General features: G+C 48.1%; 2 protein-coding genes across 2 annotated transcripts in view; one reads left to right on the top strand and one right to left on the bottom strand.

The window, feature by feature from the left end:
* LOC146810952 (uncharacterized) overlaps window positions 1–15,578 on the bottom strand; it is a 142,111-nt gene that overhangs the window by 87,910 nt on the left and 38,623 nt on the right. The gene's annotated exons all lie outside the window — the stretch shown is intronic.
* On the top strand, window positions 8,240–13,142 carry LOC146810953 (uncharacterized). The gene has a single exon (XM_085618018.1). It carries the CDS (start codon window positions 8,620–8,622, stop codon window positions 11,971–11,973), a length of 3,354 nt encoding a protein of 1,117 aa, XP_085474144.1. The 5' UTR covers window positions 8,240–8,619; the 3' UTR covers window positions 11,974–13,142.

The raw sequence follows: 15,578 nt of genomic DNA, 5'->3' as shown, positions 1-15,578 counted from the left end.
ATTTACACAGAGACTGAGGGACAACCTGGATGTCTCCAGGATTCCCGTTCGGTGTATCTCGACATCTGATCAGCCTATACACTGATGATGTCATCTTGTCCATTATGGAGCTGATGTCCTCGCTTACTGCATTGATGAAGGAGCTTCAACATTTCAGGGAGGTTTCAAGATTAAAGGTGAACATGCAAATGCCCCAAATCCTGAACCTCTCAGTCACTCCCCGTCATGAACATGCTTTGCGATCCTTTTTTCTTACCATACCATATCTGGGCATCTTGCTTGCACTGTCCATCTGTATTCTACCCCGTTGATGAGTGCTATGCTTAAAGTTTGGGACTCCGTAGCTGTTAAAGTGGGTTTGACGACATTTTCCTCCCCCAGTCATGGCTAACCCAGATTTTCCCCCTGGGATGCGACCAGAACTTTTCCAGCGTTGGCAGGAGGGTTGTTGTCAATGAATGGGCTACCTCTTTGACCCCCAGGGACTTATCCCCTTTGACCAATTCAAAACTAACTACTCCCAAGCAGACTCTGACTGCATGCAATATATACAACTTTGACATTGGGTCCTAGGATCCGGGAATAAGCAATGGCGGACTATAGAGAAATAGCCGGTTCTTAAATCCGATGACTAATGCCTCATCACTGAACTTTACGCTTTGCTGGGTAGTGACCAATCTCCAACCAAAATGAAGGGGACAGTTGCACTGGGATCCGGAACTGGGCAGATCACTCTCACCTAAAGAATGGGGGACATCTTCTATAAGACACAGCGCACAACATGGCTGGTATGGAGACTGCATACAAGATCCTACTGGTATCTCACCCCTGAGACTCTTCAGAAATGGCAGGCAGGGTGCACAAAGGAGTGTTGCTAAGAATGCGGGGACACAGGAACACTGCTCAACCTTTTATGACACTGACTGAAACTTACCAGGTACTGGGACCAGATCCTGACAGATATTGATTCAGCTTTTGATACTTCCATCCCGAGGTTCCCGGAATACACCCTCCTGGGTCTACCAAACCCTCTAGCCTATCAGCTACACTATAATAAAGGGAGGCTAATTGCTCTAGCCATAGGGGTGGCTCACCAGGTCATACAATACCTATGAGGCACAGACAGGCTTCCGGACCATACCTCCTGACTGCGTAAGTTGTGGTTTACATTGGGGATAGAGAAACTGTCTTTGTCCACAGATCTGGAATGCTCCTCCTACCCTGAACTGTAGGCACCTTTTATCCGGATTCTCTCCTCTGAGTTGACATGCCCGGCTTATCTGCGTCTTCTCCGCTTGCTTCCCAACACGACCCCCACAAAGTCCTAGATCACACCTAAGGCTCTCATTACTCCCTCACACACTAAGACCTTTCACATAGCCAATGCTTTTGATCACACAGCTATTTTACTGCAGGAGATTTTGGGGGTAGAGGGAGGGGGGTTTATGTTCATTTTTTTGTTCCTTTAAACTGTCTATATAAAATCAGCCTGGAGCATGCTGCCCCGGGTTGTAGGTGGTTAGCTGTGCCTAATCACCTACTTGCTTCTGACCACGGCTGGCCCATTGGGTTGTAGGCGACTTTTTGTGTACTCTCTTGATCGGGCTATTATAAACAGAACTGTTCCATGAAAACAGATGTATCTGATAGACTGCTAGCAACAGATTTCTTACCTTAGAATTTTCCCTCGGCGTCAGACTGGATCTGGAATTGTGTTTTTGTGAGCAGTACCCCTGAGCACCTGTAGGTGACATTGTCAGCATCGTCTGCGCCAGAAGTGACATGCGCAGTGTCTATATACGCGCCACTTCAGCACGTTGACATTAGTTATTTTCTTTTCGCTCCAGGCAGCGCAGATCCGGAGAAGGACTGCCCCCAGTCACTTTGTAACTGACCTTTTTTTACCTTTAGTTAAGGATTTTTTGAGACATTGTCTCTTGGTGTGGCAGGGATTTCCACGAGAAAGGCTGGTTTTAAGCTTTGTGGCGCTTATCATTGGCAAATATTGGTGATGGATCTATACCTCATCTGCCTCTGGTGTCTCAAGCGAGACCATGAGGCCAAGACCTGCATAGATTGTTTACCCATGCACCCCAAGGCCTTGAGGGAGCAGTCCCTTGAGCTCCTTGCTGCTTAGCCTGCAATGCCGTGACGGTCTCGAGCCCTGTTGAGAGCACGGTCCCAGGATCGATCACAAAGCCATCGATATTTGGCACAGTCGAAGTCATCTGTTCATTCAAGTAAGTCCTACACAAAAAAGAACAAGAATTCAAATAGGTGTTCGACTTAGCCCTGTCTGTCAAAGTCATCTGATGAAACAAGGGAATGTTGCCATTCTCCGTGACTCCCCAAGTTTCGTGGAGTCAGACCGACCCCCTCCTGTGAGGCCTGTTCCTGTTGGCGAGCCCTAAGACCCTGAGGTTTTGGGTGGGGCCCCTACTGGTTTTCTGTCTGTAGGTTTACCCCAGGAACCAATTAGGCCCCTTGGATCCATGGATGGATCCAGGCCAACGACAGTTGAGCCACCTCGACCTTCCCTAGCATCAGCCCCACTGCTGATGTCCCCTGCTCCCACCGGAGTTGCAACCCCCATTCTTATCCCTGACTCCAACACAGAGCCAGATGGGCGTTGTCCGACGCTGACTGGAGAAATTTTATCCAGTCTGGAGCCTGAGCCCTGTTCCTATGGGCTAGGACTTGGGGAAGATTGGGAGAGCCCACTGAACCCTTATGAATACCAGCCTCTAGACTCCAAAGAGGACAACTGTTGTGAGGATTTGGTGGATGCCAATGCATTGGACACTTCCCCAGATACTGGCTTGGTCTCTCCTCCTACTATGGCTACGTAAAAGGGAGCCTCATTTGCAATGGTGGTGAGGAGTGTGGCTGAAGTCCTAGATCTTCAGCTTCCCTCTGTGGCTGTGAAGACGAACGTCTTGATGGAGGTGCTTCAGCCCGGAGTCACCCCTTCTGAACCGCTTCTCCCTTTCAATGAAGTCCTCATGGATGTCCTGCTCTGGGCTAGGTCCAAGGCCTTCACTGGGGTCCTATGAATAGGACAATTGCCCACTTCCATCTCCCTGTGCCAGGGGACCCCAACTTCCTCAGCCAACACCCCATCCTGGATTGCTTGGTAGTCCGAGCCTCCACTTTAAACTAAATCCTGGACCATTCCCTACCACTCAACTGGACAGGGAATCCAAGAGACTGGATACCTTGGGAAAGAATATGTTTTCTTCACCAGCCTGGCATTGTGGTGGGTTAACACCATGTGCCTTTTGGGCCGATACTTTCCCTCATTCTGGGACTCAGTTGTGCAGTGCTGCCTGTGGTCCTGTGGCCCGAGCCATACTCTCTCAAGCTATTGCTGATGGGAGGGACGCAGCTAAGTTCACCATATGCCGTGGCATGGTTATGACTGACTACTTGGCAGAGCAGTTTCATCGTCGGTGGCCCTTAGGCACCGTGATTGGTTGTGAACTACTGGCTTGACTGGGGATGTCTAGGCCTCGCTCATGGACATGCCCTTTGATGGCTCCCATCACTTCAAGGACAGCAGAGGTAGGGCCAGGTCCATGGGACTCTCCATGACCCCTCACCAACCCAGTTCACCTCTCGCTCATTTTGTGGCCACGGAAGGGTATTCCAGCCTCATCTATACCCGCTCAGCCATCGCAGCATGCAAGCTTCACAGCCCCTGCGTAGGACGGGGTACCCACAGACCCAATGGGTCAGGCAGCCAGAGATCTGAAGAGACAATTAGTTATGGATTCCTCACCTTAGAATTACCCCCAGGCGTCAGACTGGATCCGGAGAATTTTTTCCTCAGCAGTACCCCTGTGCGTCGGTTGACTCCACGTTCGTCGTTGGCATTGTGGTCGGCAAAATGACGCGCGCTGATGTCAGTTCTTTCTTTTTCTACGCCAGCCAGTGCAGATTCGGAGAGAGCGATACCTCGACTCACTTTTTGACTCAATCTTTGAGACTTTTGTTGACACCACTTTTGAGTTGTTCGACTCCTGATGCACGGAGGGATGTCACGTCGGACCGGCTTCAAGGCTTGCGACTCCTGTCACAAATTAATGTCGGTCACAGACCCTCACCTCGTATGCCTTTGGTGCTTGGAGCGCAGCCATGATCCAAAGTCTTGCCCAGACTGCCGGGCCATGAACCCGAAGTCTTTGCAGGAGTGGTCCCGAAAGCTTCTCGAAGGCCAGCAGTTCTCTTCATGCCATTCAAGGTCCCGGTCGAGAGGGAGGTCCCGGGACCGGTTGCGGAGCCACCACCACCACTCGTCATTGAAGTCTTTGTCTTCATGTAAGTCGAAGCACAAGATGAAGGCGAAGAAGCATTGTAGCTCTTCGCGTTCTCCCCTTTGTCGGCCGACGCCACATGGGAAGTGGAAGGTAGTCGTCCGGCTCCGCCTGCGAAGCCTGTTGGGTCGACTCCGGCCGTCCCTCCCTTTCCAGGAGCCGGAGTGACCCCTGCCCAGCTTTGCAACTTTTACGAAGCCTTACATTCCATCTTTGGAGAGCCTGACTCCGCCGGCGGGCCCTCGGGCCCCGCGGACTCGGCTAATGGCTCTAGGCCTTCAATGCCGACGGCTTCAGCAACGGCGCCGCAGGGCTCCCAAGGATCCAGGCCTCGATCCGGATCGGCACCCATCAACCTCGTGACACCTCCTCCGGTGCCGACACCTTCGCCCCCTCTGAAGCCGGTTGTGTCCCCAGCCGACATTGACCCCAGCCTCCCCCTCGACACGGAGCAGGACCGACGTCGAGACAGACGCCAACCGGTACTTTTGTACCACTGTTCTCCCGTGGTGTTTCCTATAGCCCTGAGTGACTACCAGGGAAGGATGAGGAGAACTGGAATGGTCTGTGGACCCTCTAGCAGCCCAGTTAGAGGAACGGGACTGAAGAGAGGAGTTGGGTGATGCCAGTGGTCTGGACACCTCCCCAGACCTTGACATGCTTTCTCCCCCTACCGTGGTTACGTTGGAGGGTGCATCTTATGCAGTGGTGTTGCGTAGGGCGGCCGAGGCCTTCAACCTCGAGCTTCCTATGGTGGCGGTCAGGACTAACCTCCTGACCGAGGTGCTTCACCCGGCAGCGGCCTCTTCGGAGCCCCTGCTGCCATTCAGTGAGGCCCTCACGGACATCCTTTTGGGCACTTGGTTCAAGCACAACATAGGGGCTCCTGTGGATAGGATGATTGCCCGCTGCCACCGCCCAGCCCCGGGCGACCCCATTTTCCTCTCTCACCACCCCACCCCACACCACCCCTGAGAGCTTGGTAGTTCAAACCTCGACTTCCAAGGGCGCATTCCCTAACCCACCACCTGATAGGGAATCCAAGAAGCTGGACAACCTTGGGAAGAAGTTGTTTGCTTCCTCCAGCTTGGGACTGTGGTAGGTGAACACATCATGGCTCTTGGGCCGTTACTCCCACTCGGTGTGGGACACGGTTGTGCAGGTGCTGCCACAGTGCCCGGAGGAGGCCCGGGCCGTGCTCTCCCGTGCAGTTGCCAAAGGGAGAGACGCAGCAAAGTTCACCATCCGATGTGGGCTGGACACTGCCGACTCGCTAGGCAGGATGATTTCCACGTCGGTAGCCCTTAGACGCTATGCCTGGTTGAGGTCTACTGCTTTTTGGGTGATGTTCAAGCTACACTTTTGGACATGCCTTTTGCTGGCCGTCGCTTGTTTGGCGACAAGGCGGACAATGCGCTTGATCGCTTTAAGGACTCCAGGGCTACAGCCAATCCCATCACATGTCAGAGGATCACTTGGTCTTACAACAAAGATCTGGCACATACAGGCACTTTCTCAGTTTTCTATGTATATATATAGGATTGGAGTGAGGAAAGACATTTTTATCAAAATCCTCCGCCAACTATTTTATAGCTTACTATAGCCCAATCCTGTGTGCCTACTAATCTTCAAAAAAAAGGTTAAAAGAAAAAGAAGTGGTCAGTCAGTACACTCATATTAACACATACCCCCGGTTTCAAGTGTATATCTGCTAGAAAAGTGTAGAGAAAAGAGAAAGTATCTCACGTGCGCACCACCAGAGGAGCTACTGGTAGGTTCTCACCAGCTTGCCCACGTTTGTATCATCATTGATAACTTTCTCAAAGAAAAAGTGGTGTCCAGTAGAAAAGGAAGTGAAAATAAATGTTTGTCCCCCGTGAAAGAAATGAGACACAAGAGGTCTCTATTTAAAAATGGACTAAACTCACAGACACTATTCACCTTTTATTACGAACTGTGAGTCTGTACCAGGTTAAAAACACAGCATGTTGTAGACCACTTTAGTGATGGCCAACATGTTTCATTGCCATTTCATTTGTGGCAAATTCGTCACGGTAACCGAGGTCAACGATCACCTCCCTGGACAAATAACATTAAAAAAAGAGTGACTGACAGACACACAATGAAAGAAATTTGTTTAGAAGGAATATATCCCATCTCCAGGCTCGCTTCAGTACAGGTTACAATTATAAAACACGGACGAGTAGCTCAAAACTAGCCACTAGTCCTGTATTCCGTCTCATAATATTTACCTAGTAGGAGCTATGGGCCCACATACCAGCTCCCACCACATCGAGGTGATGTATATCATATACACTTTTCATCCCTTTAAATAGCACTTTCGTTGCTTAATATTTTTATCTGTGGAAAGAAATCGTACATCAGCTACTGCACCTATAATGTACCATGATCTGTAGCACACTGTATCTCATGCCACCTGACCAGCTTACTAGAGTATTCAGCCTGTCACACACTTCAGGTGCTTGGACACTCATATTTAAAAACTATAGTTAATTCCCACGCAGTGTAACACTAGATGATTAAAGTTATGAAATATCACGAGGAGCTGACAATCTCAGCGCTATAAACAAGTGTGCAAATATCCATGAGTTTCAATCAGCTACGTACCACAGCACTCATTAGACCAACACTACTCGTCTGGCAGCACTTACAGCTTACTCGCTGTTCATCGTCAAGGGGGCTCTGATGGTAACTAAACCTCAAACCAAGCATAGTCAACAGGTACTCGTGCTGAATTCGAGAGAAAAAAATTACATCATTTAACTTTCTCACTGTTTGTCGTTTCATTGTTTCGTTATCTCTTTATCACACTTCTAGGAACTCTGACCGTAACTACGCCTTAATCAGTACATAGTGGACAGGTGGAGTGTCATTCATTGCCCCTCACCCGTTGGTGATTAACTGAGCGCCAATCATACCCGTACTGACTCAAAAATCATGAGCCCCCACCACTCTCGTCCCACATACTCTTAACGCTCCCCAGGGGCTTCGGACGGTAAATCAACCCGGCAGCAACTCCGCCGGACGGGGCTCATCTGTTAAAAAGTACGGCGTTCTCTTCTTGCGGTTTCTACGATCACATGACCCCCGCTCTGGGCTCAGTGTTATTTTAACAGTTACGGGCGCCATCTTAGAATGGCAAGGATGCAGTATAAATAAGCTTCAATGATTACTGCAAATTATGCCTAGTGTGGAAAAAAGGGGCTAATACTTTAATATAGCAATACCCTAAAGTATCAGAAAATATTCAATAATAGATATAAACGATTGGATGGTATCAATCCAGATGTGACGTGGCACATATATATATATAGGGTACGCCACCATATACCAGATGGGTTATCCATCAGTCCAAACTGATATTATCACACAAGAATCTAGAGCTACTAATGTTCCTGCATCAGCACCATTCATCAATGTCATCAGTATAATGTTGGTTTTAGACGGCCAATGATCATATACTAATTCTGTTCCACTCAATCTGATCATTGAGGCCAATCTGATCTACCTTCTCAGAAAAAATCCAATGCGCTTCTTTTACAGCAAGTTTCTTGTCAAGACAACTAACATCACCCACTACCTTCTCCAGTACCACCCATTTTAATGCTTTATGACTGTGTGGATGTTCTCTGTAATGTTGTAACAGTCATGTGGTCAATTTTATGGCAAGACCGGAGGCTCCTATTATGCTTTCTTTTCTTGCTTTATTCCAATAGCAGCAAGATAAAACTACTCTACCCAGAAGGCTTGGAGAAACAACTACCAGCCAATGGGAAACAAAGAAGCAAATACTGACCAATCACATCATGGATAATAGTATAAGGTGTATCGTGACTGCAAACAGCCCTCTTTTCTTGCTGCTCGCAGTCAAGATAAGTACCTTTTTCTGTTATATACAATAATTTGAAGTACTTTTTGGTATTGTTCGGTTTAACTGTATTACTGGCCTGTGTAGCGCAACTTCGTTGCTCCCGTTTCTTCGCGCTCTCACGCGCGTATAACTCTTTCAGTTTTCGTTTCCCCCCGCGCTCTGCACGCTTTGCCTGCCCCTCGCGCGCCTCTCTCACCGGTCCCCGCCTCAACTGTGGCGCAGCGCTCCAGACCGGCTCCTCAGCTCGACGCGCTGTTACCGGCTCCTCTCCACGCTTCGTTTTTCATTCCCTCAGGCATATTTCACACGCCCCCTAAGGGGAGGGGTTTCTTCTTTTTCATACGCCCACTCCTTATTTCCTCACATTAACCCTTTTTTGTCAGGTTTTGAGCAGGCTCCCAGTTTTTGCTCACAATGCAGGTTTCTAATGAGCCTCATGACAATGAAGGGGACGAGTTCAAAGAGGATTTGAGCTCTTTTATTAATTCCTCAGTAGAGACTGCTGTCGAAGCTTCTATGAAGCGGTTTTCTAAGACTATGGAGAACTCTCTCTTAAGTGTCATGACCAAAGCAATGGCCCAATCTGCGGGGGATAGCAGAAAACTTACAGTGGTACACTCCAAGGTTTCTTCTTTGGCGTCAAAAGTGGTTGGTGAGTCTTCCTCACATATGACAGAGGACGTGGTTCCTCCCAGGCCTCCTATTCAGAAGGGGTTAAAAAGTGTAGCTGGTAAATGTAAGGCTAAGTCCAACAACCCGGAGGTACCACAGAAATTGGTCATTTCAACAATTTACGACACAGATGATGATATGGGTGACGCCACTGACCTTGATGATATTTTTGATATTGTAAATCCTTCATCCCCTCCTAAGAAATTAAAACTGGACGCTTTTGCATCGGAGCCGGTGCTGGATCCTGAGGGTACCCCTCTTTTTGACCCTGCTTCTATCAGGCATCCTAATTCTACCGAATGGTTCCCTATTGACCATGTCGGAGAGTATATAACCTCCAGACTTCGTCTCCCTTTAGACAAAACTGTCCGGGCTAAATTAAAGTCCGAGTGTCCCAAGCCCTCTCTCCCTTCTCACATAACTTCTACCCCTGCCATTGATCAACCTCTCCTCACTTTCTTCTCGAAGTTTGGCAAGGATCCGCGCAAAGGCGTGGACAAAGCTTGGTCCTCCTGCCAAGACAAACTGCTTGATTTGGTGGGGCCACTGGCCCGCATATTTGATTTAGCTGAAACAGCTCGCCTGGATGGCACGGACCTTAATCCAGAGGAGATTTCGCTGTGGGTCCAACGCGCTTTTTGTCTCCTGGGCAATACTAATGCGGCCTTGACTCATGAGCGCCGCAAAGGTCTCTTAATAAAGTTAGATCCCAAGCTTGCCAACCTTGCCCCCCTTGATCCTGGTGTCAAGGCTGATGGTCTTCTCTTTGGAGATTCGTTAGTAAAAGACTTAAATCGGTTCGTCACCACCTTTGCCTCCTTGGACAAGGCGCAGCAATCCATCAAGAAGGTCTTTCCTTCTCGGGTTTTTGGCAGGGCCGGAAGAGGCAGGAGCCGCTCTACCGGCCGTGGTTTCCAGTCCCAAGGCTCCCGTGGTGCCTTCAACTCCAACCAGCAGGATTTCAAGCCCCAATTTTATCCCCAAAGAGGTCGAGGTTACAGGGGCAGGGGCCAACGTGGCTTCCGCCACAACAACAACAATTCCCAACAAGGTGAGTGCAGTTATTCCTGTGGGGGGTCGTCTAGCCCTTTTCCTGCACAGATGGCAGTCTCTCACTGCAGATCCATGGGTTCTCGACACCGTCCAAGGTTATCGTATCGAGCTTTACGCTCCTCCTTTTCAACATGTTCTTCCTTCTCCTCTAGTGTTCTCAACCGAAATGTCCCTGCTAGTCACCTCGGAAATACAGGCACTTCTCTCCAAAAGAGCTATTCTAGTTTCCCCCTTCGATCCCTCAGGCTTCCTCAGCACGCTTTTTCTCGTTCAAAAGAAGAACAAGAAGATGAGACGAAGATGAGACCGGTGATCAATCTCAGATTCTTCAATCAGTTTGTGGTTTATCGTCACTTCAAAATGGAGACGATCCTTCACTTACGAGACACTTTGCGTCTAAACGATTGGATGGTCCGCATAGATCTCCAAGACGCTTATCTATCTATTCCTATTCACGAATCGCACACAAAGTTCCTCCAATTTCAATGGCAAAACGTCACTTATCGTTTTCAATCTCTGCCCTTCGGACTTTCTTCAGCACCCTGGTGCTTCACAAAGGTAATGAGACCTGTCGTAGCTTATCTACGATCTCTGGGGATCAGACTCATCATTTATCTCGACGACATTCTCCTCATGAATCTAGACAAATCGGCATTATTGAACGATCTCAACACTACACGTTCTCTTCTTCTCGAATTAGGTTTTCTCCTCAATCTAGAAAAGTCTTCTCTCATCCCGACTCAGAGCATGGAGTTTCTGGGCTTCCGTGTAGACTCCCCCCTGGCTTCCCTGTTTCTTCCTCAATCCAAGATCTCCACGATTCAAACAGAGATTTCCCAGGCTCTGCGCCGTCCACTCATTTCTCTCAGAACTCTGGCGAGAATAGTCGGCCTTTTATCGGCCTCCATTCAGGCTATCTTCCCAGGTCCCCTCCATTATCGCGCTCTTCAGCGCCTAAAGATCAGGCATCTTCGGCAAGGTCTCACTTATTCCGATCAAACAGAATTAGATCTCGAATCTCACCTGGAACTGCAATGGTGGTTAAACCATTTGGAGGCCTGGAACGGCCGAACCATCTTCGCTTCCGCCCCAGATCTTGTATTAGAATCCGATGCAAGTCTGACGGGTTGGGGCGCCCGTTGTGGACCAATATCGACTGGCGGTACATGGTCAAAAGAGGAGTCCAAATTGCACATCAGCTGTTTAGAGATGCTTGCAGGTTCCTTTGCAATCCAGAGTCTAGCAAAAGACAGAGTAAGTTGTACCATCCTTCTGCGCATGGACAATGTTTCTGCGGTTCGTTATATAAACCATCTCGGTGGCACAAAATCAAAGGCTCTGGCAGATCTAGCAAAAAGCCTTTGGGAGTTTTGCCTTTCCAACAGACTATCGCTCTCCGCGGAATACCTCCCAGGAGATCTCAACGCTGTGGCCGATTGGCATTCTCGCTTCCTCCGGGATTCCAGCGACTGGAAGCTTCTTCCCTCCGTGTTTCTCTCCCTCTCTCAGTTGTGGGGTCCTTTCTCAATAGACCTCTTTGCTTCCCGTCTCAATTCCCAGTTGCCTCATTTCTTCAGTTGGCGTCCGGATCCTTTGGCTCTGGCGACCGATGCCTTCCTCCAAGATTGGTCCCTTCACCTCAATTATGCCTTTCCTCCTTTTCTGTTGATCAACAGGGTCTTATCGCAGGTGCGTCGCCAGATGACATCTCTGGTAATAGTAGCTCCCTTTTGGCAGTTCCAGATTTGGTTCCCGTCTCTCCTGGAATTGGCGGTAGACTTTCCCGTCCTTCTCTCTCCTTTCCCCAATCTTCTCTCGGATCCTCAGGGCAATCCCCATCCTTTAATGGTCAACCAGTCTCTGACGTTGTCCGCCTGGAAAATTTCCAGCCTTCCCCTTCTGATTTCGTCATTTCACAGGAAGCTTCAGTCTTTATTAGTCGAGCATGGGCCCCTGGCACCTCCAAGGCTTACAAGTCCGCCTGGTCTCTTTGGTCAAGCTGGTGTCTGCAGAAATCTGTCGATCCCGTTTCAGCCTCTTTAAATTTTATGGTTAACTTCTTTGCCTCTGAGGCTAGCTCGGGTAAATCCTATCGTACCATCAACCTATATAGATCTGCCATTTCACTCAATCATACCCACATTGATGGAAAACCTGCGGGGGCGCATCCCTTGGTATGCAGACTATTAAGAGGAATTCGTTTTTCAAAACCGCCTTTGGCTAAGTATTCTAGTTTATGGGATGTCAATTTGGTTTTGCAGTTGTTTTCTACCTGGCCAGATAACTCTGCTCTTTCATTAAAAATGATTTCAGCTAAACTTACTATGTTATTATGTTTAATTTCCATTAAACGCGTATCTGATGTGAAAGCCTTAGATGTTTCTTCTAGACAGTTTACTCCTACTGGTGTAATGTTTCATATTCATAAACGTACCAAGACCAATTTACAGTCTGTGTTCTATCCCTATTTTCCCTCCAATCCCAAATTGTGTGTAGGTCAATGTTTAAAAGTTTATGAAAGTAAGACCTCTGCTCTCAGGACTTCCTCCAGCTCCCAACTCCTTATTTCTTTTCGTAAACCCTTTCATCCTGTTTCTGCTGCTACCTTGGCCCGTTGGGTTCGTTGGGTCATGTCCCTGGCCGGTATTGACGTCTCCGTTTTCGGAGCTCATTCCACTAGAGGAGCCATGGCTTCTAAAGCCTTTTGGGCTGGCTCCCGTCTGGAGGATATCCTGAAGTCAGCAGATTGGTCTAATGATTCAGTGTTCCGTACATTTTATTGCAAACCTGTTCTTACTGCTTCTTCTATGGTGGTTGATATGCTTTAAACAAGCATAATAGGAGCCTCCGGTCTTGCCATAAAATGTAGATTTTCCTAATAATTTATGACGGAAAGTCTTAATTTTATTAAAGACACGGAGGCGAGTATTATCCCGCCACAACACTTCTAACTGGTGTTCTCCCTCCCCACAGGAACTCCAGCGCTGCCACCGGCATCATCCTGAGGTCCTCATGGATTCTATCAAGATCATTCCTTCTGATACGGCACCTTCTGTCCTTGGACTGGATCTTCTCTCCGACTCTCCTCTGGTGGTCTTCGGAAAAGAACTTTTTACGTGGACTTTGACTTTTTGCATTTTGTTCTCTGTTTCTCCTTTATTTTTCCATACTCCATGATTGCTCGCATAAGAAAAGAGGGCTGTTTGCAGTCACGATACACCTTATACTATTATCCATGATGTGATTGGTCAGTATTTGCTTCTTTGTTTCCCATTGGCTGGTAGTTGTTTCTCCAAGCCTTCTGGGTAGAGTAGTTTTATCTTGCTGCTATTGGAATAAAGCAAGAAAAGAAAGCATAATACTCGCCTCCGTGTCTTTAATAAAATTAAGACTTTCCGTCATAAATTATTAGGAAAATCTACATTTTCCTGTCTTAATTGTGTTAAGATGTTCTTGCACTCGAACCTTGACATTACGAGACGTTAAACCTATGTAGTACAATCCACATGGGCAAGTCAGTCTGTAAATCACGTTTGATGTGTTGCAATTACTGAACTGGTTTAAATACCACGACTTCCCATTAAGCAACTGAAGTTCGGTCGTCTTCTCTGTTAGCTCACAAACCGAACAACAGCCACACGGGTAATGACCCGGTGGTCAGTGGCGGTGCGTCCATTAAGGGCGCTGGGGCGTTGCCCCACAAGCCGGCCGCACCGGCAGCTCCCTCGGCGTCGAGGGAGAATTTTCTGACATTCCAATCATGTCAGTCACAGTCAGCATGAACTCGGACTGCCCACCCCCTTCAGATTCTGAAGGGGGAGGGCGGTCCGACGTCATGCTGCTGAGTGACTGACATGCAGTAGACCAGGGGTGGCGCAGAGCGCACAGCAGGCAGCAGTGCGCATGCTGGGTGAAGGAGGCGAATTTTCGCTCCGTGCCCAGTCATGCGCACTACTGTATGCTGTGGCTGGCGCATGCCCGTTAGGAGAGCGAGGGTTGAGCAAAGGCTCAAACCTCGGTCTCCTAATGGGCAGGCGGGCGGTGAGTCACCCTGCTCTGAGCCAATGCTGGCGCTGCTGGAGCAGCGTCAGTATTGGCTTAGAGGTGTTGCCAACCAGTGCTGTTAGAAGAAGCGCCAACGGGACCCGGCCGAGAAGCAGAGAGGCGCCGCGCGGACCTGGTCTGGTAAGCTTAGCTTTCTTTTTTAAATTGTATTCCCCCCCCCCCACCCCCGGCGACCTCCTCCCCTCTCCCGCTAGTATTGCGACTAGTGAAGTTGTATAGTTGTACTTATTCTAAACGTCACCAAATGGTTGTGGCTCAGAGCTGTGTCAATTTGCTTTATTGAAACGACTGTTTTTTTATTTGTCTTGACTAACGTGTGTTCAGTTTATGTGTTAGATATTCTTGCAGTGACGTGTTATTCACGTTTGTTTGAAGGTACAAACTGGAAGGAAAAACAGAACTATGTGATAAATGAAATGGGCTGCGTGTTTTTGGCTTTTCCTCAACATCGATTTGTGCCTCTGCGCTCTTGTTGATGAAGAAATGTTATTTGCCGGAGCTTGTGTGGTATCTGCTTCCAGCTTGCATAAGGAATTACAATTTCTTACCGATTAGTCGTTTGAGAGGCAACATATATTTGGACAAGGAGAAACTGGAACGTGTCTCGAACTTTGAATATTTGGGAATAATGCTGCATAGCAAAGCTTCATGGGCACCACATATCCAAAAGCGGGTTACGCTTAATAGATTCTACACATGTCCAAGTACATTAAAACTAGAACTGCAGAGGGCACCAGCAGTTAGCAGCTTAAAGTGCAGCCCCGGCGATTTTGTCTTATTTTTTAATTTTTGCACAAGCAAAGGACGCGTGAGAACAAGATTTTCATCTACCGTTCTTGTCCTGTTAAGGTGTGTGTCTGTTTGTGGGGTGGGGGCACGATAAAGGCGTGCTCCACATACTTTCTAAATCACGGTCTCTAATGTGATCAACTTAAATTTTGGACAGCAATATCCGACATTGCGTCTGTTATCCCAGCACTCTTTATTGTGACTGTGAGGAAGTTTGCACGGACCGAACACTTCGCAGCACTTTTTGCATCCATCGCTGTTTCTTAACCAATGTTCTACGACGTTGCTTTCTGGCCCTCTCAGGTCGCTTCTGTAGAACTCAGACAAGCTACCTGAAACGGCATGCACAGCTTGCTTGAACTCACAAGATGTATTACAAGGCTCTGTGCGGAAAGCATAAGCGCAGGCAGCGCGTGGAAAAAGCTGTAATGGCAGATCTGACCCTTTACTGTAACAAAGAATGCATTGTGAAAAGGGACCCTTGTGATCTATGATGCTAACCAGCTCACTGTATTTCTCCTGTTTTGTTTTTGTTGGGCAGACAAAAAGGTAAAATATTGATACTTTACACCTACGTATTTATTTCTGGAACTGGAATTCCTCCATTGTATTTTTTGACAAGGGCTTGCAAATAGCTCCTGCAACCAGTTAGTGCTGCTGACTGTCGGTCTCATGTTGAGTCCTTAAGATCTACACTGTATGTTGATAGATAATTCACATCCGCCAATTATTATCAATCTTTTAAGAACGTACTACATTTTGTAAATTACGCTGAAGTAAGAAGAAAACATTGA

The sequence above is a fragment of the Triturus cristatus genome, chromosome 7 (assembly GCF_964204655.1).
Source record: "Triturus cristatus chromosome 7, aTriCri1.1, whole genome shotgun sequence".
Taxonomy (NCBI): Eukaryota; Metazoa; Chordata; class Amphibia; order Caudata; family Salamandridae; genus Triturus; species Triturus cristatus.
This window is presented reverse-complemented; position numbering and strand designations above follow the sequence as displayed.

Excerpts from the sequence above, each read along its gene's own strand:
- LOC146810953 (XM_085618018.1), top strand. The coding sequence starts at position 8,620 with ATGCAGGTTTCTAATGAGCCTCATGACAATGAAGGGGACGAGTTCAAA.